Source organism: Hyperolius riggenbachi, chromosome 6, assembly GCF_040937935.1.
Source record: "Hyperolius riggenbachi isolate aHypRig1 chromosome 6, aHypRig1.pri, whole genome shotgun sequence".
NCBI lineage: Eukaryota > Metazoa > Chordata > Amphibia > Anura > Hyperoliidae > Hyperolius > Hyperolius riggenbachi.
In genome coordinates, this window is record NC_090651.1 from 223003678 (window position 1) to 223031597 (window position 27920).

At 43.2% G+C, this 27920-nt stretch overlaps 1 protein-coding gene across 2 annotated transcripts in view; it reads left to right on the forward strand.

The window, feature by feature from the left end:
- DHRS3 (dehydrogenase/reductase 3) overlaps window positions 1-24835 on the forward strand; it is a 45488-nt gene extending 20653 nt beyond the window's left edge. For both annotated transcript variants that reach the window (XM_068240464.1, XM_068240465.1), the window contains exons 2-6: window positions 9905-10048; window positions 11583-11702; window positions 14640-14878; window positions 21530-21655; window positions 23650-24835. In XM_068240464.1, coding sequence (XP_068096565.1) covers window positions 9905-10048; window positions 11583-11702; window positions 14640-14878; window positions 21530-21655; window positions 23650-23734 — 714 coding nt within the window. In that variant the 3' untranslated portion in view covers window positions 23735-24835. The remainder of the gene's footprint in view (window positions 1-9904; window positions 10049-11582; window positions 11703-14639; window positions 14879-21529; window positions 21656-23649) is intronic.
- The last annotated feature ends 3085 nt before the right edge of the window (window positions 24836-27920 follow it).

The window sequence follows — 27920 nt, forward strand, 5'->3', positions numbered from 1 at the left end:
ATTCAGTTGTAACTGACAGCAGCTGATAAATAACTGTCAGCAACTGGTGTATTTCAGTTCTGACAAAATCTTGTCAGAACTGGACGGGATCACTGTAAGAAGAAAATGGTGAGCTTCTGAGAGGAACTGACAGTGAGGTAAGTATGTAATATTTATTTGCAGCTACGTCATGCGTTTATTTTAAATAATTTTACTCAGTTCAGGTTCCCTTTAACGTGTTTTAACTGAAATCTTTTTCACAATGCACTGCTATGGGGAAGAAAAAAAAAAACACGTACCAACTGATTAAGTGTAAACCGGGCCTTAGGGGCATTGGGTGGAAATTTGGCTGCAAAAGGGTCCCTACTTCCGATTTTTGATTGGGGGTGTCTATTGGGGGGCCCCAAGGTTAATTTTGCCCGGGGGCTCCATTGTTACTAGAACCGGCCCTGTTCATAAACTGAGGAGTCTTGAGTTGGCGTCCGATGGTGTTTGTACTGATTTTACAACCCCGTGTGTACGGCAGCCCCGAAAACACCCCCCCCCCACACACACACAGTGAACTGCCTGTTTTCCCCACTTACCCCGCCCACCACGCAATGTCTTCCATGTGGCTTTCAAGTTGATTTCCAGGTTGGTAAGCTTTTGGATAGAAAGGTCAAACCAATACAGGTGAACCTCGAAAAATTAGAATACCGTGCAAAAGTCCACTTATTTCAGTAATTTAACCTTTGTGAAACTAATATATGAAAGTCTCATTACATGCAAAGTGAGATTTCAAGCCCTTATATGTACTGATTATGGCTTACAGCTTATGAAAACCCCAAAATCCAAATCTCAGACCATTAGAATATTGTGAAAACATTCAATATTCTAAGTTCAAAGTGTCAGACTCTAATTAGCTAATTAATCCCAAACCCCTGCAAAGAGTTCCTATTTCATATATTACTTGCACCTTTTAAGTTGAATTACTGAAATAAAACGACTTTTGCACAATAGTCTACTTTTTAAGTTTCACCTATATACCTGTGCACAAAGTCGCTCCCTTCCAATCTTTTGTCCCTGAAAAGTTCTATTGATCATTCACTGGCACAGACAAATGGTTGGACTGAGCAATATTTGCCACTGCATGCAGTCACTTTTACAACTCTCTCTCTTTTTTTTTTTTTTTACTAATCCGTAGAATTTACTTTTTCTATATTTTCTATATCTAGAGTGTGAGGTTAAAAGTTAGCTTCACATCTTCAGCAACTTAACAAATATTTGCAGTTTACTTTTTATAAATGTTGTGAAAAGTACAAGTTGTGGAAAAATTGATAATTGATAACACCACGTAAACACTGTATTGCAAATTTAGTATTCTATCCATTTAAAAAAAAAAAAGGGGGGGGGGGGGGGGCAGAACTAGTTGTTTAAAAGCACCTGATGGAGGTTCAAAATTTTTCCGACTATATAAACTGCCTAGACTCCTACTTTAATATTCCCACAGTTTATTTCTTCCTTCCTGATATCCTGTGGTTGCCTTAGAAGCCATAAAATCTTCAGTTGAATATGTTTTGTTCCAAGAAAGCTATCCTGTGTGAAATGCCCCAAGTCCAAGACAGAAGGAGGGTAACTACAAGAGCATCAAAGGATTGAATGGGCTCCATTGCCTTTTTTCATGAAGCTATTGTAGTTTGGTCAATGACACTTTAGCCCCTGCGTGAGTCTGTGTGTAGAAAGGGAGAGAGACTTGGCACCTTTTCATGTGCAGCCCCGGGTTCATCTGCAGGTCAGCCAGCCAGTAATGACATTACTAGACTTGTTTACCACTGTGTGAGGAAGTACAGGGCTCTGGGAATCACCAGTGACCATCCTCTTATTGGGCTGTAGGTATTCCTGTCTGCATACACCTGCAGCTTCAAAATATTCTGACTGGGACAGCGCAAGTTTAGCACTCATGTTAGTATTCATTCAAACCTTAGGCCATGTGATGACAGCTTTGTAGCCAAACGGCTTACTGTTTGTTTTAAGCAGAGCCCCTGCAAGCTGCAAAGATGTTCTCAGGATCCTTCTTGCTCACCTTAATCAGAACTATCTGAAGGCAGCCATACATAGATTAAATTTTGGTGCTGGTGTTTAGATCTCATATTTGAGGATTCTGGACTGCGTACACATCATTTGGGGATAAAACCCCTCTATACCACTTATAAGTGACAGCCATGTGAGGTAGCTTACCCCAGTTACTCTCAAAAGAACATATGGAGTACGGTTCAAAGGAAAGATCAAACACCTGATAGAGGAAATTCTGGTGAAAATATAGCAGGTGTACAGATGTCCAACATCACACAGAGATCCAACACAGCGGATCTCTAATGCTGCTATTACATGATGAGATTTTTCAGTCGATTTACTGTCTGATCTTATATTCAATCGATTTTCTTACCTTTTCTTAACAATTTCCATTCACTTCTATGAGAAATCGATCAGAAAAAAACTATCGAAAATCAGATCGGACATGTCGGAAATTATTTATCGAACCATCTATCTGATGAAAAACCATTGTGTATTCCCAGCATAAGCAACACCGACAGACAAGCACATAGTTCTCATGTTGACCTTGAAGCACTGTTGTCCCTCCTCCGCACTGAACAGTTGCTGCTTTGTAATACCCAGCCAACATATCGGACAGTGCTTGTTCCCCACGGTACCACCCAGTCAGAACAACTGATGTGTATTCTTGCTTTGGGTCAGCAATACAGAAAATATTAAAGTTAAATGATCAGTACAACAGCCAGACAAGTATATATTTTTTAAAAAGGGGCCTTGCACCAATACCTTCTAGACTGCTTGCAGTGACCTGGGGGTTATAACATAAGCAACTCTCGGAAGAATACAAACTTTCTGAGCTCTACAACAAAAACGTCCTTCCTTCCACCTCTTTTAGCAGAAGGAAGCAGGTGGCCTTGCTTCCCACTTGCTTATAATTTGCCCAGGACCTCCCACACCATTGGAGAACATGCCTTTACCTTCCCACCTGTCATTTCAGAAAGACATCTGCCTGTCTATGGCAAGCTTATCCGTATACTAATAGTTTGAAAACACAGAAACCATCTTTATTAAGCAAGCTTGCTGAATGCATTGCCTACTATACAGATGGCCACTGGGGGTGGAAAGGACATGAATCTACAGATTCTTATATGGTATTTGCAGTAGAGTACCTTATTTTTATTGAAAAATTTCAGAAGTCTTGCATTTGTAGATTTTTTTTTATTTTTTTTCCCCCAGATTTCAGCAGATCCGAGGCAATTAGAGATGCGTTCTCTTGAACATATTGCACAATTAATTAGGAGGAGATAACTAGTCTGCCAGACTGGCTGAGCGGCTGTGCTAGTAGAGTGTATTTCCAATTTCAAGTCTTTGGAAACCTCCATTATAATACAAAGTAAAGATACTGTAAGCAGACTGCACTCTAGGTGACCTTATCTTGTGCTAATAGGATTGTAGGATTGCAAAAGTTCACTTCTCCTTGACTTTTTTTTTTTTTTTTTTTAAAGCCCTAACAGCTCCTCACACCTCCCCTTGCTTTTAATAATTCTTTAGAATGTTTGGAAGTCTTTTATTGCTAGTTAATCTGCATTTGTGCATATTCAGAACTGGTAATGGCTGCCCTTTGTCACCTCACAGTCCTGTATTTGGATTTCAATTAGGTGGAACAATGGGTGGTGTTTTTAGTTACAAATGATAGCAAATTTCTGTGAGGTTAAAGGCTATTGACATGCAGATGCTTGACCTGTGCAGGGGACAGGTGACTGGTTCTCTTTGTTAGGATAGAAACCAGGTGTGAGGCCACATTTACAGTGGTTGATTTATTTATTTTTTTGTGACCAGAGGAACGCAACGAAGCACAATGTATCGGGACAACAGCGCCGCATGTTATGGATCGGGCACAGTGAAGCATACAGTCAGTGAAAAGTATGCTTCACCTCTACTGTTAAAACGTTTATCGGTAACCCACTGCACGCAGTGCGTTACAATGGTGCAACAGGTTATACCACAATACACCTGCCGCACTGTGAACTTCGCATAGGTGGTACATTACAAAGCAGTAAGCCACATTACAAAGCAACCGTTACACCGTACCACTGTGAATGTGGCCCAAAGCCTTATACACACGCCACTTTGGGTTTGTTAACTGTGTTCTAAAGGCTTCTACACATGCCTAACTAAACTCAGCTGATAATAACCATCTCAGCCTATAATCAGGCGTGTTATAATCAGAGTTGCCCTAGACCCCCAAGTGATCCACCCAGCGGATCAACCGACCACTAGCGATGGCTGATCGTATTGTTCACACTGCTCCCCCGCATGACTGCTCTGACGTCCTTCCACCTCCTGTATAGCAACACAGCATGTTGTCAGCTACACAGCTTACCTGCATCTATGCCCAAGGGATCAGGTCCTGGTCTCCGATGAGCGACATTCATCAAAGGTGTGTGAGCACCTTAAATGGGGAGAATATCTATACTTTTTTCGCATAGCATTTGAAAGCTTATGACTGTATAGTGGTATTAGGTTAATCAGGTGTCTTGCTGTATATCAGGTGCTCTTCCATGCACACTCATCCCACCTTCAATGGCTGCTGCTTAGCCCCCTGGGGTCAGTGAGAGGTAACATCAGGCCAGGATGCCTTTTTAGGGCAGCCCTAGCTCCACAGGGAATTGCTGCCTCACTGGGCCCCTGCCCTAGACAATTTTACGGTCAGTAATTATTTGAAAGTTGAGTGTGTCTTGTTCAGTAGGGAGGTAATCAAAGAGAACAGTGTCTGGATCCTGTCCAGGCGAGGAAGCTATCTGTCCATAACTTTTTTTTTTCTTTTCTCCCTTTTCCATGCTGCTTCATTGACTTACTTTGAGTTCAGCAGCTGCTCAAGGTTTTTGCCAATGAGCCTGCACTCTCTGGCCCCTTAGTTTTTGTTTTGGTGCAATGTAAAGTTTGGTCTTATGCTGGGAATACACGGGTCGATTCTGGCGCTCGATTCTGCACCAGATCATTTTGCCCGCTCGATTATCTTATCTTACGCTCGTTTTTATCTTTTTTTCAATTAACTTCAATGATGAATTGAGTGGCGAAACGATCGACTGGTGATCGGACATGTCGGAAATTATCTATTGATCCATCTTAATGGCTCAAAATTGAGCCGTGTATTCCCAGCATTGGGCTACTACAGTACTTGAGGCTCCACAGTGGCTTTTTGATGCTTTGTAAAAGCTAAGCAGCTCCGATCACTGCAGCATCCCCTGTGGAAAGGGTATTCAGTGCTGTCAGGCCAGAAAGTTTAGAGTTCTTTACTACCAAAAATAGCACTCCACATTGAAAACGCACTGCAATGCAGACTGGGATTTAAAATGAGCATGTTTTCACTGACAATTCGAGGCAACTATTGAGAAACCTTAATCGGGCCAATCGCAAAGAAAATGTAGCAAGCAGCACTTTTTGTGTTTGATCAAAAAAAATGAAGCACACTGGTGGAACAAAGGTACCACGATTACCATGTTATCACAGGGCCCTTGTAATCAAGTTGCAAAGATCCAAAAACTCAATTGCGAAAGCGGCCGTTGGAAAGGGCCCTTACAGTATTTCTGCTGCTTTGATGTGGTGTATTGCATTGCAGTGGTTTTTTTTGTTCTTTGTTTATTTGTATTAATTTATTAACTGATGTGAGCAACACACCGGTATTAAAAATGTCCAGCATGCTGAATCCCTAACAGGTCCAACAGGAAATGGTGGTATTTTAGGATCTCTTGTATTTGGCTATATTGGAGACCGCAAGCAAATGTAGGGCAATCTACTCCAGCCCTGCAAAGCTAGAGCCTAACAGTTCTTAGGGCCTATACACATGGCAGACAAAGGTCTCTGCAGATGAGCGACGGTTTACCCGCTGAAATCTTGTCTTTTGTCTCTGCCTTGCTGCTAAGGACATTTGTCTTCCATGCGTATGTGCCGTTAGGCACTACACCATCTGTATGGTTTTTGCAGGAGATCCTTGGAACACTCTGGACTCCTTGCATGTTCCTTAAGGCCGCTTTCAGACGGAAGGCTGAACTGCACGCTTGCCGAGCAGTTCAGTCTGCTGCGACCAGTGCAATTTGAATTGCAATTGCAACGGTTATTACACCACACATGGCTGGGGCCATGCTTAGATTTGACTCTATGGGGGGCCGCCTGTCTAGCACTGGTACCAAGCGATTCTCTAACTTTGAACCGTGCATGCGCAGGACTCTCACGCCAGCCAGCGAGATGACGCGTGTCATGCGCAGTGAGGACTCGTACTGGTGACTTCAAGACGAAGTCGGCAAATAATGGAAGCGCCTGTGGGACAGAGGAGCCAGGAGGACGGCGGGGGGGGGGGGGGGGGGGGGGGGGGGCCTTGCAGGCTACGGTGGGCTGGAGGCTTGGTGCAAATTTGTGTTTTGAGAAGCTGCTCAGTATCCCTTTAATGACTAATTGTACAAGATTTATTTGCAAGCTTCCAAAACTTTAAGCTTTTTCTAGAGGCATGTTACAGGACAGGATCAGAGCTGTGCTCTTGTAGTGCACAAACTTTTTTGCAGGTCTAACAATAAATATTAACCTTTTCCAATCAAATATGAAGATCACCCATGTCGTCCAGGAGTGAAGCATCATGCAAAATCACACTTGTTCACTTAAAACTAAATTATTAAAACACCTTCTGTTTTAAGAGGGAAAAATAATATTTAGCATGGCTGTGTACTGTTTGATTCATGTCTAGCATGGAGAAACATGAACTGCTATTGCCAAGCATTTGCAACATGACTTGTGTTAAGGAAGAAAGTGGGAAAAAAGCTAGACTTTGCCAGATAGCAGGAAGGTTGCCCTTCTGCCTCAGATGATGTTAAGTAGTTTATTGGTCATTTTTCACAAGCTGCTCTATAGCATGATGTTAATAGAGGCCTTGCTTTGTTCCTTCTTAAATTGGGATCAGTCCAGGCACTGAACTCTTGCCCTGTATGTAGGAAAACATCTGGTAATTATAATGAAAACATGGTGACCTGCATGTTCTGTAATCATGGGATGGATACAATCAGATCTAGATTGGGATAGTTAAGTGGAATGGTAAGGCACGTGTTTTGATTACTGACAATTTCTCTTTTGAGAGGTGAATCAGAGGGGGTGAACCATTCACCTCCCATAGTGAAGCTTACTAAAAATTTTACTCATTTAGGTAGTTTTGTACTTATTTAGTGTTGTTTTTTTTTTTTTTTTTTTTTTTCCTCCTGGTTGGACTTGATGGACGTGTGTGTTTTGGGTGTTTTTTTTCTTTGTTTTTGTTTTTTCAACCAAACTATGCTGTTTGAGTAAAGCGGCGCAAGGCAGAATGCTATCCCTATCTGGCAGGTAAATCATGGCATTTATTTGCCATCAGATTTCCATAAGGTTCAATGCAAATTGATAAGCAATCTCATCAGATCAACCTAGATTTTCCAGCATGTCAGATCGATTGAAATTGATCGAAATTGGCCGCAAATCGATCAGGCAATCGATTTGTGATCGATCGGCCGCTAATCGGCCGAGTGTATGGGCCCCTTTACAGAAAATTGTATGGTGTGTACCTAGCAAACAGGTACATATGCACCTTGCCATTAGTCCGCTGCAATGTTCAATGAATATACAGAAATATTAAACTTTATGCATGCTTAACATGTAGCATATAAACCTTTAATCTCTTTATTTATTTATTTTTTGTCCTAACTAGCAAGATTTACCAACCAGTAACTACTTTTTTTGTAAATAGTTTATTTTTTTATATTTTGTCTCTTTTCTATTTCAAATTATTTATTGAAGTTTTACAAGGAGAAAAACAGTGTACAATATACCACTTTAGGCAAGACACTCATTTGAACAATTTCTCATGGCTAACAGAATGAGAAGTTATGTAATGTAACATCAACATAGATAAAGAAGACATGAGAGACCATCACATATTATGGGGTCTGAAGTCCCATTCATGGCAGAGCAGGAGGGACAGAGCTCCAGAATGAGCTCCAGTCCTTGCCTCTGAGAGCCTTGACTAACTAAACCTATAACCCCAGTTTGCGCTACAGGCAGTGGGGGCTAACTGAAAACCCTCCCTCTGCATAGAGGGGGGAAAAGGAAAAGTAAGAAGAAGAGAGGAGAAAAGAAGGGAGGAAGAGAAAGGGGTGAAGCAGAGAAAGAGATAAGGGAGAGGTGTGCCCATCCTGTGCAGACGCTTCTATATTGAAAGGTGTGCAGCTTTGCATATCAGCCAATTAAATGGCTCCAGTTATAGAAAGATATGCCCTCCAGGGGCTCCATATTGCGTCAACCCTGGGTTGCCTGTCCAGGAGAGTCCCCGCTAATTATTCCTGGATCATAATGCAGGTGATTCTATTTTTCACTTCTTCAAAGGGAACAAATTGTTTTTTCCAGGCTCTGGCGATGGTCTGCATTGCTGCCACAAAGATAAATTGGAGGAGAGCCTCCTGGGTTTTGTTTAAAGAGCCTGTACGGAAGTGCAGCAAAGCAGACCATGGGTCCTTTCGTAATTGGGTCTGGAAAACAGCTTGTATTAAACGATAAACCCTGGACCAGAAGCGGGACAACATGGAACAGGACCAAAAGGTGTGCAACATATCCCCCCTTGACTGACAACCCCTGAAGCACATTCCATCCCCTCCGACGTGTGCCAATCTGGATGGCACCTAGTATATTTTGTCTCTTTTAACAGTTTTATAACCAATAGTAAAATAATGTCTTACTAGTTTGAAGTGTCTGAGCTTAGATCTGTGAAGAATGAAAGGCTACACTTTTCATGTATAACTAACCAGCATGTTTTCTATCTACCATTTATAAGATCGGCCAGTTGATAAGACACCACTCAAGCTCAAACTTGGCAAAGTATTATACTGGTAGTTCACAAGCAAAAAATGCTAAATCAATTTGAAACCAGTTTGCTTGATAAACCTTCACTGGGATAACGGTACATTTCCTCACTGCTTTAGGCCTGGAACCCACTAGAGATTTTTTTTTTGGGGGGGGGGGGGGGGGGAGCATTTAGGGAGAGCTTTCAATCGCTAGCGATTGCCCTAAGCATGACAGCAGATTATTTCCCTAAATAGATGGGACAGATTTCACTTGTGCGATTGCGATTAAGGAAATCGTAATCGCAGGACATGCAGCATTTTGGGAGCGTTTCCATTCTAATGAATTGCATAGGAGCAGGGAAATCGCTCCCAAAATAGCTTGCAAAACGCTATCACTAATTGCTAGCGATTGCAATATCGCTTTGCGCATTTTAGTGGGCTCCAGGCCTGAGGCCATGTTCACAGGGACTGTTGCAATCCCTGTGACAGCAGGAATGCAATGGATCCGGAACACATTGCCCGCATGCTGGGCCGCATACAGTCAGTGAAAAGTATGCTTAACTGTTGACGCACTGCCGGCAGTCCATTAATCTGCTGCACTCTGTTTTACTGCAACACACCCGCCACATTGAACATCTCATAGGTGGTGCATTGCAGTGCGGCAAGCTGTGTTACAGTATGGCCATTATGTTGTAATGCACCACTGGAAACGTGGCCTTAAAGGAGTATTGGACTATAGACAGGAGGAAGAGATTCCATTACTGCAGTGTTTGCAACAGCAGAACAGGCAGAATTTAGCCGAAATAAGAAGTGCAGAGCGGACATTTCTGTGCAAGGGAGTTTCTGAGGGCTCAGGGGAAGATTTATAAAGTGCACGGCTTCCATAATAAATCTCCCTCCCACTGCTCCAATTTCACACTACTTGCAGTGCAAATGCATTGATGGATGTTCTCCAGTGCATGTGAAGCAAATAGAACTGCCTGCTGGTGAATAACAGATCTCAAGTCTGACCAGGTGTTTGTGTTGCTTCTCTATTGCAGATAATATTATGGGGTCGGACAGAGAAGTGCCTCAAGGAAACAGCTGAAGAGATTAAGCTGATGGGGACGGAGTGCCATTACTTTATATGTGACGTTGGCAACAGGGAGGAAGTCTACCAGCAAGCGAAATCTGTTCGGGAAAAGGTACGGCATTCTTCACATATACCATTCTATTATACTCCTCTATACCAGTATTTGTTACTGTGCTCACCAAGTACCCCTTGGATTATCACAAGTACCCCTTGACACAGAGCTATTTTATCATAGTACATGTTAATGTTCTAATCTATTTCCAATAATTTACCAATGCTTTTAATTAGCTAAAATATTAGTTTTTTTATTTTCTAAAATTCTAAGTGTTAGGTTTTCTGAGGTAAAAAATAAAAGTAGCTTTAGCTTATTTGGGACTTCTTCCAGCCCCAAGACCCAAGAAGTCATGTGTCCCTCGCCACAGCTCCAGTATTCTCCTGGGTCGCACTTTTAAAAAGTTCAATTGTGAAAGTAATCATTCAAATTTAATATTGCAAAGCACCTTTTTGTCTTATAAAAATCTTGGCTACAATGGATGCCTGTTGGCCAACTGGCAGCGTCCTTGTATGTCCTGTGTCCAAACCCTGACACCTCAAGGCACAGGATCCTCTCTTCAATTCTGATCAGACCAAGCCAACTGCCAGGGACCTTCAAAACAAGAAGTGGTAGAAGCAGAGCCACTAATAGTGTGTCATCTTTGGTGAGCAAAATATCAAGTGATGTAAGTAGCTGCACAGCGGTTCCCTAATGACAGTGCTGCCTTCATTATAGTGCACATTTGTGTTTTCCTCTGTGCTCCATTGTCTGCCATGTCCCATCCCTTACCCTGCCAAAGTGTATATGGGAGAGCGCAATCAATGTTTATATTTGCCCATTCCTGCCTCACTTTGCAATCCTATGACAGAGGTGTGTGCTATCAGTCAGTGCAACTTGGAACATGCACAGCAGTAGGTGTGGGGTGGGGACTGAGATTTAGAGCAGAGATGGGTGTCTACACAAATTGAACAGCTCCTTCACTTTCAAAACGCTGCCCTGGAAGAGGGACCAGCGGCACCCCTGGTATCTAGTCACTTCATAATGGTCGCATACTCAATAGATGGACGTTTTTAACAGGTTATGTATTTGCTTCAGCAGATTAAGCAATTTTCAGATTTTCTGAAAATTAGCAAACATGCTAATTGTTCATCTATCTCCCACTGTATTTTGTGCATTACCACTTTAATGCTAAGGCCACTTTCGCAGTGGGACGTTAAAGTCGCACGTTATAAAAAATTATAACGCAGACTAACGCACAGCAATACAAAGTCTGTGCGACATTCACAGTGCACAAGTTGCGTTGTGTGTAACATGTAGCAATATTTAGAAAGTGCTGCATGCTGTGCGTTTAGCAATAAATTTGCTGCGTTATGTTGCACATGCTCAGTAATGTTTTTTTTGTTTTTTTTAAATGTAACGCATGCACCGTTTTCATTCCATCAGTATGCGACGAAAATGGCGCACCAAGAGACACAACGCAGTGCAAAATAACGTCCAATTTCATAACCTACATGCGCTGCGTTAGGGGCATGTTGTGCGACTTTAACGTCGCATCAAACGCAACGTCCCACTGTGAAAGAGGCCTAACACTTTTTTTTCTCTTTTCATTTAGGTTGGAGATGTTACAATCTTGGTAAACAATGCAGCAGTGGTTCATGGGAAGAGCCTGATAGACAGTGATGATGATGCTCTCCTGAAGTCTCAGCATATCAACACACTAGGGCAGTTCTGGGTAAGAATTTCCACTAAATGATTATACACAAAATTTCCAGGAATAGTACAAGGACATAAACCACTACATCCACATCGCCTGGCTAAGGGCCCTTTTCCACTATCGGCATTTTGCCATTCAATTCTGATCATTTGTAGATCACAAACATTTCCTAAAAGGCTCTTTTATACTTTATGATGAATATCGTAAGCTTTTAACCTTCAGTAGCAATGCATTGTTAATAAGCTTTCAGCTAAAATGTGTATAATGTGACCTGATCCATAGAAAAACATGGACATTTGCACATCAGTTGTCCTTTCAATTCTAACTGACAGCAACTGATATATTGGAAAAGGGCTGTTATTTGGATGCAAGTCCTTTTATTTCTGGGTGTTTTAACCTGCTGGGCGGTCTGGACGAGCTCAGCTCGTCCAGTACCGCCGGAGCCTGCCGCTCAGGCCCTGCTGGGCCGATTTGGCTCAAGTAAAAAGCAGCACACGCAGCCGGCACTTTGCCAGCCGCGTGTGCTGCCTGATCGCCAGCCGCCTGAGCCCAGTGTAGCCGGAACAAAAAGTTCCGGCCAGCGCTAAGGGCTGGATCGGAGGCGGCTGACGTCAGGACGTCGGCTGACGTCCATGACGTCATTCCGCTCGTCGCTATGGCGACGAGGGAAGCAAAACAAGGAAGGCCGCTCATTGCGGCCTTCCTTGTTTATTCTGGGCGCCGGAGGCGATCGGAAGAACGCCTCCGGAGCGCCCTCTAGTGGGCTTTCATGCAGCCAACTTTCAGTTGGCTGCATGAAATAGTTTTTTTTTTATTAAAAAAAAACCCTCCCGCAGCCTCCCTGGCGATCTTATCAGAACGCCAGGCAGGTTAAGGTCTGTGCACATAAGCACTGACTACCATAGATGCTTATGATGGTGTTCAGATGTTAAAGGTGGCCAAACACTGGCCCGATTCGCGGCCGTTTCGACAGCAGATTCGATCCTGGGATCGAATCTGCTGCCAATCGTTCGTGCTAAACGCACCCGCCGATCCGATTTCCTCCCGAAATCGGATCGGTCCGTCGATCGGTCCGTGCGGGAAATTACCCTCGATCGCCCGCTGGTAGGGAGCGCGTCGCTAGCGGCGGCCGATCCGATCAGGTATACATTAGATGCGGAGAAGACGCTGGCTCCCGGGCGTCTTCTCCGCATCTTCTCCGCGCTGCACCCGCTCCATCCCGGCGCTTCCTGTCACTACAGTGACCAGGAAGTTCAAATAGAGGGCGCTCTATTTGAACTTCCTGGTCACGGAGTGACACAGGAAGCGCCGGGATGGAGCGGGTGCAGCGTGGAGGAGATGCGGAGAAGATGCCCGGGAGCCAGCGTCAGGTAATGTATGCGCGGGGGGGGGGGGGGGGGGACAGGCGGCAGCGGCGGCTCCACAGATTGTGATCGGTTTCAGGCTGAAATCGATTCACAATCTGTTTGCAGTAAAGGCAGCCATACGATCCCTCTCTGATCAGATTCGATCAGATAGGGATCTGTCAGCTGGTCGATCTAATGGCAAATCGACCAGTGTATGGCTACCTTAAGGCTCAATGGGCCTGATTCACAAAGCGGTGATAACTCAGTTATCACGCCTAAAAGACTTTAGGCGTGATAACCTTTGCACTAGCAAAGTTATCACCGCTTTGTGCTCTAACTCGCGCGAAGCTACCGTGCGTACGCGCAAAGTCCCATAGGGCTTAATGGGAGCTTTGCGCGAAGCGCCGGGTGCTGCAAGCGCGCGCGCAAAACTTTGCGCGCGGAAAATTTGCGCGAGTTTCTTCTTATCATGCCTAAACTGAGTTTAGGCGTGATAAAGGGGTTTTCACTCGCGTGCAAACACTTTGCACCGCTTTGTGAATCAGGCCCAATATCTGCACACATAGCGTTAACACACACATTCTATCAGTGCTCATGCACTGCTTATCACTGATGCGAAAATAAATGCATCTAAATGCTCTGGCTGTTACCGGTATGTCTTTTTATGTACAGCTACAACACCAAAATTGTCCAGCTAGATTGGCAGGAGGTAGCAGCCAGAGCACACATAGCTTGCTGCGGCTGCTGTGTCAGTAGGTCTATAGCGCTAGATAGGGACTCTTCATATTGCCACATACCAGCGGGTTTTGGAGTGGGACCAGAACTGCAGGGAGACTCTAATTTAGGATAGTGTCCAGCCCTTCAGACACCTGTACAGTACACTGCTTTTAATTTTACTAAGTGTGGAAGGGTTTAAAGGGAACTCAAGGTGAGAGGAATATGGAGTCTGCCATATTTATTTCCTTTTAACCAATGCCAGTTGCCTGGCAGTCCTGCTGAACTTCTGGCATACCTATTGTCTGAGTCAGAATCCTGAAACAAGCATATGGCTAATTCAGTAAAACCTGAGTCAGTACCTGATCTACATATGCTTGTTCAGGGTCAGGATCACAGGATCAGGAGGTGAGCCAGGCAACTGGTATTGTTTAAAAGGAAATAAATAAGACAGCCTCCATATCACTCTCACTCTGCCCTTTGGTTCCCTTGAAAACTGCAAAATACATATTTGTCAGCTTCACTCCAGGCATGATATTGAAATCTTCACAGGTAACAGACAGTAAGAAAAATCCTACATTAGAGAGTGAAGTATCTCCTGTACTACTATACCTTTTCAATGCTGTCTGTACACGAGAGCTTACCAAACTTCCTATTGTGGTGGCAATTTACAATAGACCGCCTGACTACCAGGAGCCTCCACTTCCCCTGGCAAAATGATGCATTCATACATTGGAGATATAAGTGCAGTCTTGCCTCTAGTAACCAGCCTGCAGACACCTTAAATGCTGTTAGAAATGTTACTGGGTCAAGGAGAAAATCTTTATCGGAAGCTGATGTTTCTGAGGATCTGGCTATATATTTGATTTACACAGATGTCTTTGTTTTATTGCAGACCACAAAAGCTTTCCTGCCACGCATGCTGGAGCTACAGAATGGGCACATTGTCTGTATAAACTCTGTCCTGGCCTTATCAGCAATCCCCGGGGCCATTGACTATTGCACTTCCAAAGCTTCCTCCTTTGCTTTTATGGAGAGCTTGACCTTGGGACTCCTGGACTGCCCAGGAGTGAATGCCACAACAGTATTACCCTTTCATACCAGCACTGAGATGTTCCAGGGGATGAGAATCAGGTTTGTACTGGCCATACATAATCTTATTATTCAACATTCATGTGTATATATCGCTTTGCCGCTGAAATGCCCTGGGTGGTAATACTCCGAGCAGTTTGCCTAAATGGCAGCTTTATAAAAGGTTGATCACTGGAAATTGTTTTCAGTGTTTTTTTGTTTTTGCAGCGGATTATACAATCTTATAAGGCCCGATTCATATTGGCAGTAAAATATAAAAAATAAAAAGTTTGCGGATTAACGTAACAGATGAGAATGGATCCAGTGTTAACCTATGGGTCCATTCACATTGGTCCGTTCGAACGGATCCATTCCACACACTCCACTGAACAAGTTTGGTGCTGCGGCAATTTTTTTCCGGACTACTGAGCCCAGCTGAAGCACTGCATGGGGGCAATGAGAAACGGGTCCTTTAATCACACTGGCTAGAAAACTGACTGCTCTAGCCAGCAAAAATCTGCTGGGGGAGGGGGGATATATGGGGAAAAGGAACTGAACCGACAAATGGGAACAGAAATTTTATCAGTTCGAATGGAAATCTGATCAGTTTTCACTGATCCGTTTCCCGGAAAGTGCCAGTAAACAGGCCTTAATAGTTTGTGCAACACCATGGCATGTCCATATATGTAAAACTAGATTGTGTAGGTAGTACCTCATGCCACAAAGATCAGGTAAGACACAATCTGATTGCAAATGTGTGAAGACATTCTACAAGCAGTCTGTTGGTTTACTTGATGCAATGGCAGTTTCAGCCTCTGTGTAACAGTACACTGTTATGTCTGGAGAAGCAGAAATACCAGGAATTGTTGTAGTGGTCCTGAAGGAAGCTAAATGTCATCCACTGAGAATGCATTGTAAAGTACAGTATAGCCATCTTGAACTGAAAAGGATATTCTATCTATACCAGGTTTTTGAGGGGATTCAGGAATGATTTGCTGTACATAGTCTGCCCAGTGTTCTGAAGGAATGTGTTATGGGCGGTTCTTGGATAAACTTGCAAATGTTCAATTCTGTATGTAAAACAGCACTGCAAAATTATTATTAATAGAGGCTGCATCTTCAAGTCGGGTCCCTTCTGAATAGTGGCTTTAGTAAATGCTTCCAACAGCACTGGAACTTTTTTCCTGAGAAAATCCTTTGGTATCAGTTTGTATGCCGGGTTTGGGGCATACATACTTCATTTTGCCTGGATTCTAAAGCATTTGAGCAGTGTGTTTTGGAAAGCTGCAGCCTGGGCATAGTGTGTGTGTGTGTGTGTTTTCAACAATCCCTGACACCTATCCTATATGCTCTGGATGCTGGCTATCTCAGCATTCTGCCCGGTTGTTGTATTGTCCACTTTGTCTTGTCAGAAAGGGGGAGGGATATTAACACTCTGATGCTGGGAATACACCATGAGTTTTTGATAGATGGCTCGATAGATCATTTGCGACAGGTCCGATCTGATTTTGATTGTTTTTCTGATTGATTTTCTTATAGAAGTGAATGGCAATAGATTTGAACATTGATCGGCCAGTAAATCTGCCAGGGAAAAAAAACTCATCATGTATTCCCAGCATGCGAGAATGTTAAGATCCACAGACAGTTAAGCTCTACTCTCAGAGTGGCTAAAATTACACGACTGTCTCTGTGCTGGATAAGTACAGGTTCTGCACATGCGTCTCTACTGACTTTAGACACCTCTAGAAAGTGGCAGGGGTACTGTAACAATGATCTGTCAATTCTTTAGGGTTCCTATATGCAAACGGACCAGGAACAGTGAGCAGGATCGGATAGTGTAGTGTCCACTCACATAGTCCGTTGTGGTCTGGCTGTAGCCCAGGGAAACCCCTCCACCTGTCTGGGAAAATGGCAAACCACACAGAAGTGCGGTCCGCTTACCGCAATAGATCCATTGTAGACTTAGTTTTGTTTCTGCTGACGAGTCGGCGATTCACTGCGCCTGTGCAGCCCTGGCTGCGTGCATCCTCATACGCGTTCACATCCACTAAAGCATCCTGCGCAAGCGCAGTAAGAGTGTTTCTCTTACTGCGCCTGTGCAGGAAGCATTCACCAACGTGATCACGTATGAGGATGTGCGTGTCGCAGTGGACAGACGACTGATTGGCAGAACAAAACAAAGCCGCGGCAGAGGAAAGGAGGATCGGTTTGGCACGCTGCAGGCACAGGATGGCTGTGGAGGGCTGGTCGACCCCTCAGGTAAGTAAAAGTAATTTCAGTTAAGATTCCCTTTAAATTTACAGTAAGGGCCCTTTTCCACTAGCGGCGTTTGCGATGCTGAATCGCAAAATCAAAAACTGCTAGTGATTTTTTTAAAATGCTACGGTTTGCATATTAACATGGGAATCGCGGTAGGCAACTTTCACTACTGCGATTCGTCTTTTTATCAAACGCGATCGCGCCGCGGAGCGATCTTTGCCGCGTTTTTTCTATGCAGTACAGTGCATAGCAAAATTGTGAACGCAATCGCCGAGGTTTCCTGGACTTTTGCGATTCAGCAATCGCTAGCGTTTATCGTGAATGCTAGCGATTGCTAGTGGAAAAGGGCCCTAAGTGGCACTTTAAGATGCAGAAACTGCAATGAAACTGGTGCCACGTTGGAGGTGTTACAAGACCAGGTCAGCATTGTAGTCTATTTCATCTCTACAGCTTGAACCTCTACCTAGTAGGTCAATAATTAGCCATTGCTTGTGCTCTGTCTGATTTATTACCTTATATCCACAGTAGTCACATGTGCCTGCTGTCCCTCTGATAACACAGAATATATAAGTCTGCCCTAGTTAGTGATCACCTGCAGATTAACTATTATTAGCGTTACCTATTTATAGGCATTGATCAATGTCAATAGAATCCTGATTTGAGCCAGTTAATTATTTTTTTAAACTATTATAAAGATTTACCGTACATTCTTCTCTGGTTCATGAGGCAGCGTTGCGTAATATGTTGGCACTTTATAAATACAATAAATAAATGAGGGCAAGTAATGCAGAATGCAGAATATCACAGCTCCAAAACTGTATATGAAAGTTCCAGAGATGCCTGTGATCACTTTAAAGCGGCAATAGAACTTTACAGGGATAAGTGGCAAATATAATACAAGGATTTTCTGTAAAATAATTTTAAACAGCAGTAACTTGTTAGTTCAATCTTTCTATAGTTTTTGAGCACTTCTTTATAGCAATCAAAGATGTGATTTATCAATCTTCTTCCTTCTAATCAAAGGGCACAGACATAAAGGGATGGGGTTGCCTAGAAAAGCGTTGGAAGTACCGGCGAATGAGTGGCGACTGATACGCAGTGGGCAGTGTGAACAGTGTCAGCACATATGTTTACGTCCTGAGCCCTAGTATGAACCTAGTCTAAACCTATCATGGATGTCAGTCTTTAGCCACACCTTCATACTGGGGACTGACTGCAGTTGGTAAAGGGTAGCAGGTAGCTGAAGGGTTGTGAGGAGAGGATGAAGTGGATGAATGAAATGGTGCAGCAGGTATCTTCCATCTTTATTTTGTCGTTTGTTTTTTTTTGTGGGTTTTGAAATCTGCTTTAAAGGGCACATTCAGAAACCATTTAGCTGCAAAGATAGATACAGTAGATGAGATCTAGCCTCTGTGAGGGTTTTATTGCTGTTTTGCCTTTCCTGTCTTTCCTTAGCCTGGTCACAAGCATCCTCCAGAAAGGAAGTAGACAGCTAACCTCACAACTGTGACATGGCAGTAAAACCCGACACATTCTAACCATTCCGTACAGACCTATGTAGCCAAATGTTAAGCTTGAGGGGGAAGTTCCTCTCCAGCTGTGTTTCGACATTGTATCAGTCTAACCGGACTTTATATAACAGCACCTTCTCATTCTGTAGAGAATGAACTATTCTAAGCAGAGCCGGATTAAGGCTAAATGGGGCCCTAAGCAAAGTAACTGATTTGGGCCCCCCCATCATGTCGTAATAGAATCAGAAGATGCAGCTGCACAGCAACATGCCGCACTCACCGGGGCAGCCAAGCTACTGGTTGCTATGGGCAACAGCCTGCTTTCCTCTGTGGGTGCACAATGCAGGGAATAGCTGCGGCAAAATGCAGAGTGAGAGATGAATGGCTGGGACATTTGCACTCAGGGGCTGGGACACCCCTGTGAAGAGGGCGCCAGATATCACAGCAGCAGCACTTTCCCCCTGCATCTCCAGCCTGGCAATAGCAGAAAGCTCTGGACACCGCTAAAACCGGAAGCCGTTCCCCAGACAGAATTACATAACCACCTCCACCACTGAACAACCGATTTCCTCCCAAACTAGACAGCCACCATGCAGCCTCCATCCCAGTGAATACGATAGTCCAGCAGAGAAGGCAGCTGCAGCGGGGGAGAATGACAGCACCAGATGACTCACATTCACCTATTGCGATCCAAGCAATAGAGGTCCCGTAATCCGGAGCCCATCTGTCTCCTCTAGAGTGCTGCTGCTTTGTTACTACTGCTATTACTACTTCCTGTCTGATCTGAGAATCCGGAAGTTCAGAGCGAGCGGCTGCACTGTAGAAGAGACAGATGGGTTTCAGATGACGGGATCTCTATTGCTTGGATCATGGATAGGTGAGTGAGCGTTTGCCATCTGCTGCTATCATTCTTGCTGCAGCTGTAGTTCTCTGTAGGGATGCTCATTCGTATTCCGCGGAAATGCAATTTCCAAAATTCCGATCGGAAATTGCATTTCCACATCGGAATGCGGAAATCGGTAATGCAAGTGCCATAGGCGGATTTCCGCCGGAAATCGCGGAAATTCCACCCTACTTTAACATCGATTTTCTCAAAAATTATAAGGTCTTTTTGAAAACTTATTTTTGCATCTTGTTCACAAGATTCAGTTTGATGATCCCTGAAAATTTGGTGTTTCTGGGACTTAAGGAGGCTTTGCTATTAACCGCTAAAATCTGCAGATTTTTACTGTAATGTAAAATGCAGAAAACCTGCATCTGCCTATTTTCTGCATTTTACATTACAGTAAAAATCCTCAGATTTTACCGGTTAATAGCAAAGTCGTAGAACCACCAAATTTTCAGGGTTTATTAAACAGAATCTTCTGAAGAAGATGCAAAAAAAGACCTTATAGTTTTTGAGAAAATCTATGTTAAAGTCGGGCGGAATTTGCACGATTTGCGGCGGAAATTCCGCATTGGAATGCGGAAATTGGTAGCGGAATCGGTAATTGGTACATGACGGAATGCGGATTTACCGCGGAATCAGAAATTGGCATTCCGACCATCCCTAGTTCACTGTGGGAAGGGAGGGAGGGGTGGGCAGTGGCAGAGTGCACAGTAGCAAGAGGGGGACCTAGGAGGAAAGCCTGGCTCTGAAGACAATCAGCAGCGCACGGCATCATTTCACAAGACAAGACCAGACAAATAACATTTATATCGCGCTTTTCTCCTGGTGGACTCAAAGCGCCAGAGCTGCAGCCACTAGGACGCGCCCTATAGGCAGTAGCAGTGTTAGAGAGACTTGCCTAAGGTCTCCTACTGAATAGGTGCTGGCTTACTGAACAGGCAGAGCTGAGATTCAAACCCTGGTCTCTTATGTCAGAGGCAGAGCCCTTAAAGGGACTCCGAGCAGTGCCTGTGGGTATGCCTTTAAGCATACCCACAACTAATTAATTACATCCTCACACCTACCAGCATGATGTTTGTAATTATATCCCCCTGGGTTCCTTATATTTCATTGCATTGTGCTGAATCAAGCTGCCAACTTTGGAGAAAAGTCGTCCAGTGTAATTCAATGTAACTATGGAAAGATGCATATCATTTTGAAGCTCTCTTTCTCCTCTTTCCAATGATAGATAGACTGCCACCCTATGCTTTTTAATTTTTGCTATTTTCGCAATCGGAATTGCTGTGGCCGCGATTTCGATCGCGAAAATAGCAAAAACTAAAAGGCATTGGGCGGCGGTTTATATATCATTGGAAAGAGGAGAAAGAGAGCTTTAAATTGATATGCATCTTTCCATAGTTACTGCACTGCTCAGAGTCCCTTTAACCATTATACCATCCAGCCATCGCTGACAGGATGGCGAGGGCTAGTTTATGTGCTGAGGGGGCCCCTTTGACTCTGAATGGGGCCCCAAGCAACTGCTTTTGTTGCCTGGTCGGTAATCCGGCCCTGCTTCTAAGGGCCTGTTTCCACTAGGTATGAATATGCAGCGTTTCCCCGCATATGAGCCGGACAGAAAAAAGTTGACTATTCATGCTATCCGATTTGCATGCCTTTGTGTGTTTGAATGGCATGCAGTCGTTTTTCGTGTCATGCAGCCAAATCCCTATAGTGGTGCATGGTACAGCTATAGTGATGCAGCTTCACAGCAGCACAGGTAACGGGTATGATCTGGAAACTGGTCCTGCAACCAGTGGAAATAAGCCCTCATTTTCTTGTCCACAGTACTAAATGGGAGGTTCTGATTGGCTGTGTAACTATAGGCCCCATATGAATCCCTGTGGACATTGAAACTACAGAAACCTTTACACGTGGACAGCATCCATTGTTTTATTTATTTTGTATGGAAATGATAGGTGTGAATATCCACAAGTTTGAGTGTGGAATGGGATTCGAGTATGGTACTTTGAATTTGTGAGGAATATGCATAGTTTCTTATACTGTGTCATTTTTCAGGTTTCCCAACATTTTTCCACCTTTGAAGCCTGAAACTGTGGCCATAAGGACTGTGGAAGCTGTTCAGAAGAACCATGCCCTTTTACTACTACCGTGGACCATGCATGCTCTTGTTATATTGAAAAGGTAAATCTACATTAATCATATATAGTAACTGGCAGCACTCTATAGAATAGTGGCAGTCCTCCCTAATGACTATGAACTGGTGACTTCATATCACCTGCTTTTCAGTAATATCATTTAACCAGACACTGACCACCTCCATCAGTCCTGTTTGTGTTCCTGTAATTGACACGAATAGTACAGTGATAAATCGCTTTGAGTCCGCCAGGAGAAAAGCGCAATATAAATGTTGTTTGTCTTGTCTTTGTCGATATGGAAGTATAAAGCCTCTTACACATGCTAGACAAGACAAATAGCATTAACTGTATATTGTGGTTTGCTCCTGCCTGACTCAAAGCCCTTGAGCTGCAGCCACTAGAGCATGCTCAGTAGGCAGTAGCAGTGTTAGGGAGTTTAGCACAAGGACTCCTTACTGAATAGGTGCTAGACTAAACTCGGCAGAGATGGTCCTGACTGGGCAGTATGGTGGCGTATTGGTTAGCGTTTTGCCTTGCAGTGCTGGGTCTGCATTTCAAATCCCAGCCAGGGCACTATCTGCAAGGAGTTTTGTATGTTCTCCCCGCGTCTGTGTCGGTTTACTCTGGGCACTCCGGTTTCCTCCCACATCCCAACAACATGCAGATAAGTTAATTGGCTTTCCTTAAAAAATGTCCCTAGACTACGATACATGCACTACAGGACACATACATAGACATATAGATATGATAGGGATTAGATTGTGCTCCCCTTTGAGGGATCGTTAAGTGACGAGACAATATACTCTGCATTGCGCTGCGGAAGATGTTGCTGCTATATAAATACGCTATACTGAAACTTACTTTTTGCTAAATAAAAAAAAAATTAAACTTTATATATTTAAAAAAGTGCAAGGGTATATTTCTATAACATTCTAAATACAATGTAAAGCCTACCTGGAGTTAAAAAAAAACCATCAGGCTCTACCTGCTGGTATTCTATTGTATTCAGTTGATGACTTTGGTAATAAATTCCAGCCAGAACCCCCAAATGAAGAATTCACAGTCCCCCAAAAAATGTGAGCTGCTATGCTGGGGTAAAGCATGCACATAGCTCCTTTTGATCTGTGTAATAAATTCCAGTTGTGACTGAAGTTCCTTTGTGACAGTTTTATGCATGAAGTGACAGCTCACTGCTGGATTGTTCTGAATGCTGAACTGTCTTTTTCCTTTGCATTCCCATGTGACCACTTTTCCCAGCAACCCCCTCTGTGATGGGCTACATAGTGAGGACAAGCGTTTTATTTTCCCAGCATGAAGTCTCATGCTAGATCCAAATATTTTTGCTTAAGTCCCATAAATATAAGACACATTTCTCTGGGGTCAGCTTTGGTCTATGGGAATACATACCAGATGACAAAAGTGCTGCTATTCCTGTTCTAACCAGATCTGTTATTGGGACCCTGCCATTGGTATTTACAGTGTAGTTATTTAGGAGCATTTTGGATAACTAAGGATAACTGTACTTACAAATGTACAAAGATGGCAGACTCTTGTACTCATCTCTCACTTTAAGTTCTCAAGGACTGTGAATGGTTGATGAACTAAGGCTGTGGAGTCAGTACTAGCTAGGGCTGTGGAGTCAGTACAAAAATCATCTAATTCCGTCTCCTCATTTTATGAAGCCATCAACTTTGACTCCACAGCCCTGATTAATTCAACCATCAGTCAGTGCATAGAATTCCCGTCCAAAATAATTTTATTCAGCTATTGTTTTTCCCTGTTTTGCTTGGCTGTTGACCTCTGAGTCCCCTAATAGTAGCTTCTTATAGAAATGCCCTTCCAGCTGCATCCTGTCTGTTTTCCTAAGAACTCAGGGGGAAAGGACAATAGCCAGCAGTAAAAAACAGTAGCACTTCCTTCTCTTTTGTATACATGAAAGTCCAGGTAGTTTCAGTTTCACATCCTTTTTTTTATGTTGCTCTCAGAACAAACAACATCCAGTTTGTTTATATTGTTGTCCCTCCTCCCCTCTTTCCACAGCATCCTCCCTCAATCAGCACTTGAAGAAATCCACAGATTCTCTGGATCTTACACTTGCATGAACACATTTAAAGGACGGACATAGATCTTCTGCATGACAAAGAAGCCTTCAACTGAGTGGAAAGAAGGGCCCCCAAAACCGTGCTAACAAGATGGAGATGTGGTGTCTTTCTGTTAGGGCACAATGTTTCAGTGGCCTAAAGGACCCTACAGGTCACATGATGCGCAGAGTGGCCTTTGTTTCGGCCCAGATATTGAACTATCAAGTTCAAGAAGACTTAAATAAGAGGAGAAGAGACAATATTTTTGTTTTATTTAAATAGTTTTATCATTTGAAATCAACTGGTAGCATAAATATTTAAATATTGTTTTAACAGACTTTTTATGTGACATTGCTACGAGTGGAGTCAGGGTTAATCTAGACTTGGCTTATCCTCTATTCTGAACTCATCTGGAAAATTAACCTTTTACATTTTGTTAGCTACAAATTGTTAGTGTTCCTTGCCGATGTTTGTTTTGTGGTATGTGTGTATGGTTAGTTTTTAAAGGCCAGTTCCACTGGGAACTGCTGTATCAGTTAAAGGTGGAGTCAGGTCACCAGCTTTTAAGACATTGCAGGGATTCTGGTTACAGTATGTTCATGCCTCAGCAGTATGTTCTTCACTCTGCAGTCTGTCGAAAAAATGGCTGTTCTCTTGCCCTTGGAGTCACAAAGATGGAGCTGATGGACCATGCAACTTGAAAGGAATATAGTGGCTGCCATTGCTGAACGCATTTTCAAAAATTCTACATATTTAACTGTTGTACTGATCCACCGCTTTTAATGCTGTTTTTTCATTTTAACTTACTAACTATTGCATAATTGTAGAGGCTCAGGTATTGCAACAAAAAGGTCAGCAACACAAGCCAGGTAACTAGCATTGTTGTCCTCCTTCTCAAAAGCTAATCCCCTTATGCCTTCATGTACAGATATTATACAAAGCCCAAAACATCGAAATCTGTAATTTTTTTTTCTATGTGCCGCTAGGAGTAATTCCTTCACTTCTTGTTACTGCTGGCACCACTGGAAGAAAAAATGCAAAAAGCAAAACCCTAGACGACTTGCAGCTTGAGTCCCTTTCCGAAGAGTTTCGGCTGAATTTGGTTTTAAAGAACACTTCTCAGATAGTTATTGAGGCTGCCACCTTGACCATCTAAAGTGCCAACTTCCAAGTTTTGGATCATTGTGTTCCTGTGACAGGTATGCAGAACAGGAATGTCAAAACACCTGATCTGTAGACTATTTCACGAGGATGATCTAGAAAATATATTACTGCCAGAGTGGTCTTCATTAACCCCAGAAGACTAGCATTTTTAGGAAGGCAAGATGGTGGCTTCCGTTTCATATCTCCATTGACAAGTATACCTAACAAAGACTTGTGGACTTTAAAGTATATCCACAGCATACATTTATTTCGTTTTTATATAGTGTGGAGAAGCATTAGAACCTCCGAGGAATATATTGCCATCTTTGCTTCTTAGGTTATTAATACAGCATTGGCAAAGCTTAGTGAGTACTGGCTCCACCCCCTATTGACATATATAAATAACATTCCCATGTGGTACTACATGTACCAAAATCCACCGATGGGGCTTTGAGGAGATGTTCCATTGTAAGCCATATAAAATGTAACATATTAATACAATTTCAACCTAACATATAAACCAAAATGTATGGATCCAAATATTCCACAACTTCTTATGAAATGGTCTCCTCCACGTTGAAGTGTCCTGAGGCTGCATGGTTGTGCCTAGGTGTTTTTATGGGCACACAAACTCTATTTTTTCCCCTTGTGCTTGTTATCACAGGCAAGTTCTTGTCGAAACCAGTTTTAAAACAGTATAGTGCCAATAGAAATTGGTGGTTCAATATAATTTGAAGGATTCAAGGGATCCAAAAAAGTATCCCTGCTGGTCCAGTGTCTTCCATATCCCTGAGTGTTCCCCATGCTTTCAGTTTCAGTAGGACAATGTCAGGGATGCCCTTCAATAGACAATCTCCAATATAAAAAAGACATTTTAACTCTGAATATGTCACAAATATGTTTTTCTTGTGTGTAGCAGAACCATTGCACAGCAAACTGGGGTCTTACAGGTCTGTCACCTGATCAAAGTGGTTCCATATTGTTACATGAGTTCTACGGTACTACACAGGAGCAGTATTAGTGTTTATATTGATGACCGTGTCACCAGTTGAATGCTTGATGCTGTATATCCTCTTCCTATCCCAGCAGCGCTATGAGAAGACATCAGTTGTTTTCAAGAATTTTTTTTTTTTTAAGGTTTTGACTTACAAGACTGTGTGTATGCATCCATTTTAGTCTCCTGGCAAAGCAATGGGCTGTACTCCACCCTACAATGAAGTAGATTCTGTTTACCTTCCTGAGGCCAATGTTTGGCAAGGGTTCGTGTAAGGTCTTGAAGAAGAAAATCAGGTTTTTGTACAGTTTGCCGAGTTTGGTTTGTTTGTTTTTTAATTTTGTATTTAAATCTAGAGGTAAGAATCAAGTTGTGCTTTGGTATTTTTATAGACACAGATCACAGATCACAATCCTACAGTATAAGTGGCATACTTTGTTGCAATGTCTCCTTTCATCCACATAACACCATCTAATCTGCCGTTTCAGAAATGTTTTTTTTTTTTCAAATGCTGAAATTAAAATATTTGAAGAATGAAGAACAATTTGTGTCTTGTATTGGTTCAGATTTCAAGTCGCTGAGATAGTTTTAGTACATAAAAGAGAATTTCATGTGAAGTCTTTAGGTTTAGGCGCCTACGCGAGAATTGCATTTGTAATTTACCCGATATTATCATTATTATTGCATTGAGATGTTGTTGACTGCAACAATTTTGAAAATACTTCAGCCTCTAGTCTGCATTCTTCCCGCTAGCCACTCATGGGCTGCTTCTGGCCTGATATGCCAAGCCAATCAATCCCTGCTTGATTGGATAGTGATTATTAAGGACCAACCTATTCCGTGGCGCTGTACAAAGGAACCAACTGGGTACATAATACAGATAGTGGTGTACAGCAAACATTGATTTCAATTGAAATCTATTGAGCATTCATTGTAACGTAAGTTCTGTACTACTCGATGCTGTGGGCCATCATGACTCCGCTGCATGGATATTTTCCAATGTCTACTTTACTTTTGATTGGTTTTGGTTACTTCACCATTTGTAAGTCTGGATTGGATATGTTGTGGTAATATACACACTACATTATTGCAGCTTTATGGCCCACACTGTGCTATTACATCTGCAGCACAGATACAGCAGGAGCTAAAAAAAGGCATGTGGACTTACCGTATATACTGGAGTATAAGCCGACTTTTTTGGACAAAAAAATGTTGCTCAAAAGTGGGGTGTCGGCTCAAAAGTGGGGGTGTCGGCTTATACTCGAGCCACTGTCACAATGTATTTTGTTAAGTGGCTGTGTTTACTGCCCCCCTCCTCCCCCGATAGACTGGCGCGGTATCTGAGTGCTCCCGACACTGTCAACCCTATGTGCCTCTCTGGAAATGAGCACACTTGTGGAGTGGCTGTATGTGTACAGTCCCCCCTTCCCTGACAGCTGCGCAGTATGTAAATTGTCACCGGGTAGTTTTAGAGTGATTGCAGTGTCACACTGGCGGGGGCTTTCTTCACTCACCAGTCCAAGCCGGGATCTCGCCGGGGTTTGCGCTCTAGCTTGTCTGACTCATTGCTATTACGCCCTCTAGCAACGCCTCACATCACATGCGCCACTGCAGGGGTCATGGAGATAAGTCAGACAAGCTAGAGCAATCCCTGGCGAGATCTCGGCATGGACTAGTGAGTAAAGGAAGCCCCCTCCGCTGTGACAAACACTGCAAATGCCGGGAGCACTCACATACCGCTCTGTTCTGACGACAAGGGGGGACACAGTCCTCACTCTAAAACTGCCCGGTGACACAACTTGCATACCGCTCTGCTCTGTCAGTGGAGGGATGGGGGCCCATGGAACATCCACTGCTCCTGCACTGCCCCTGATCAATGTGGAAGCCCCATCCAGTCTGATCTTACTACCAATCGATTTTAGGTAACAATCAATAAATAGAACATGTTGGTGCAACAGATTTTTGCCCAGATCTGCCAGGAATTTACTACTTTTTTCCACGTGCACTGCTCATCAACATATGCCTAACACTTAACCTCTGCAATTCCTGTCCTCCGCTTATACCCGAGTCAATCATTTTTATGCGCTTTTTTT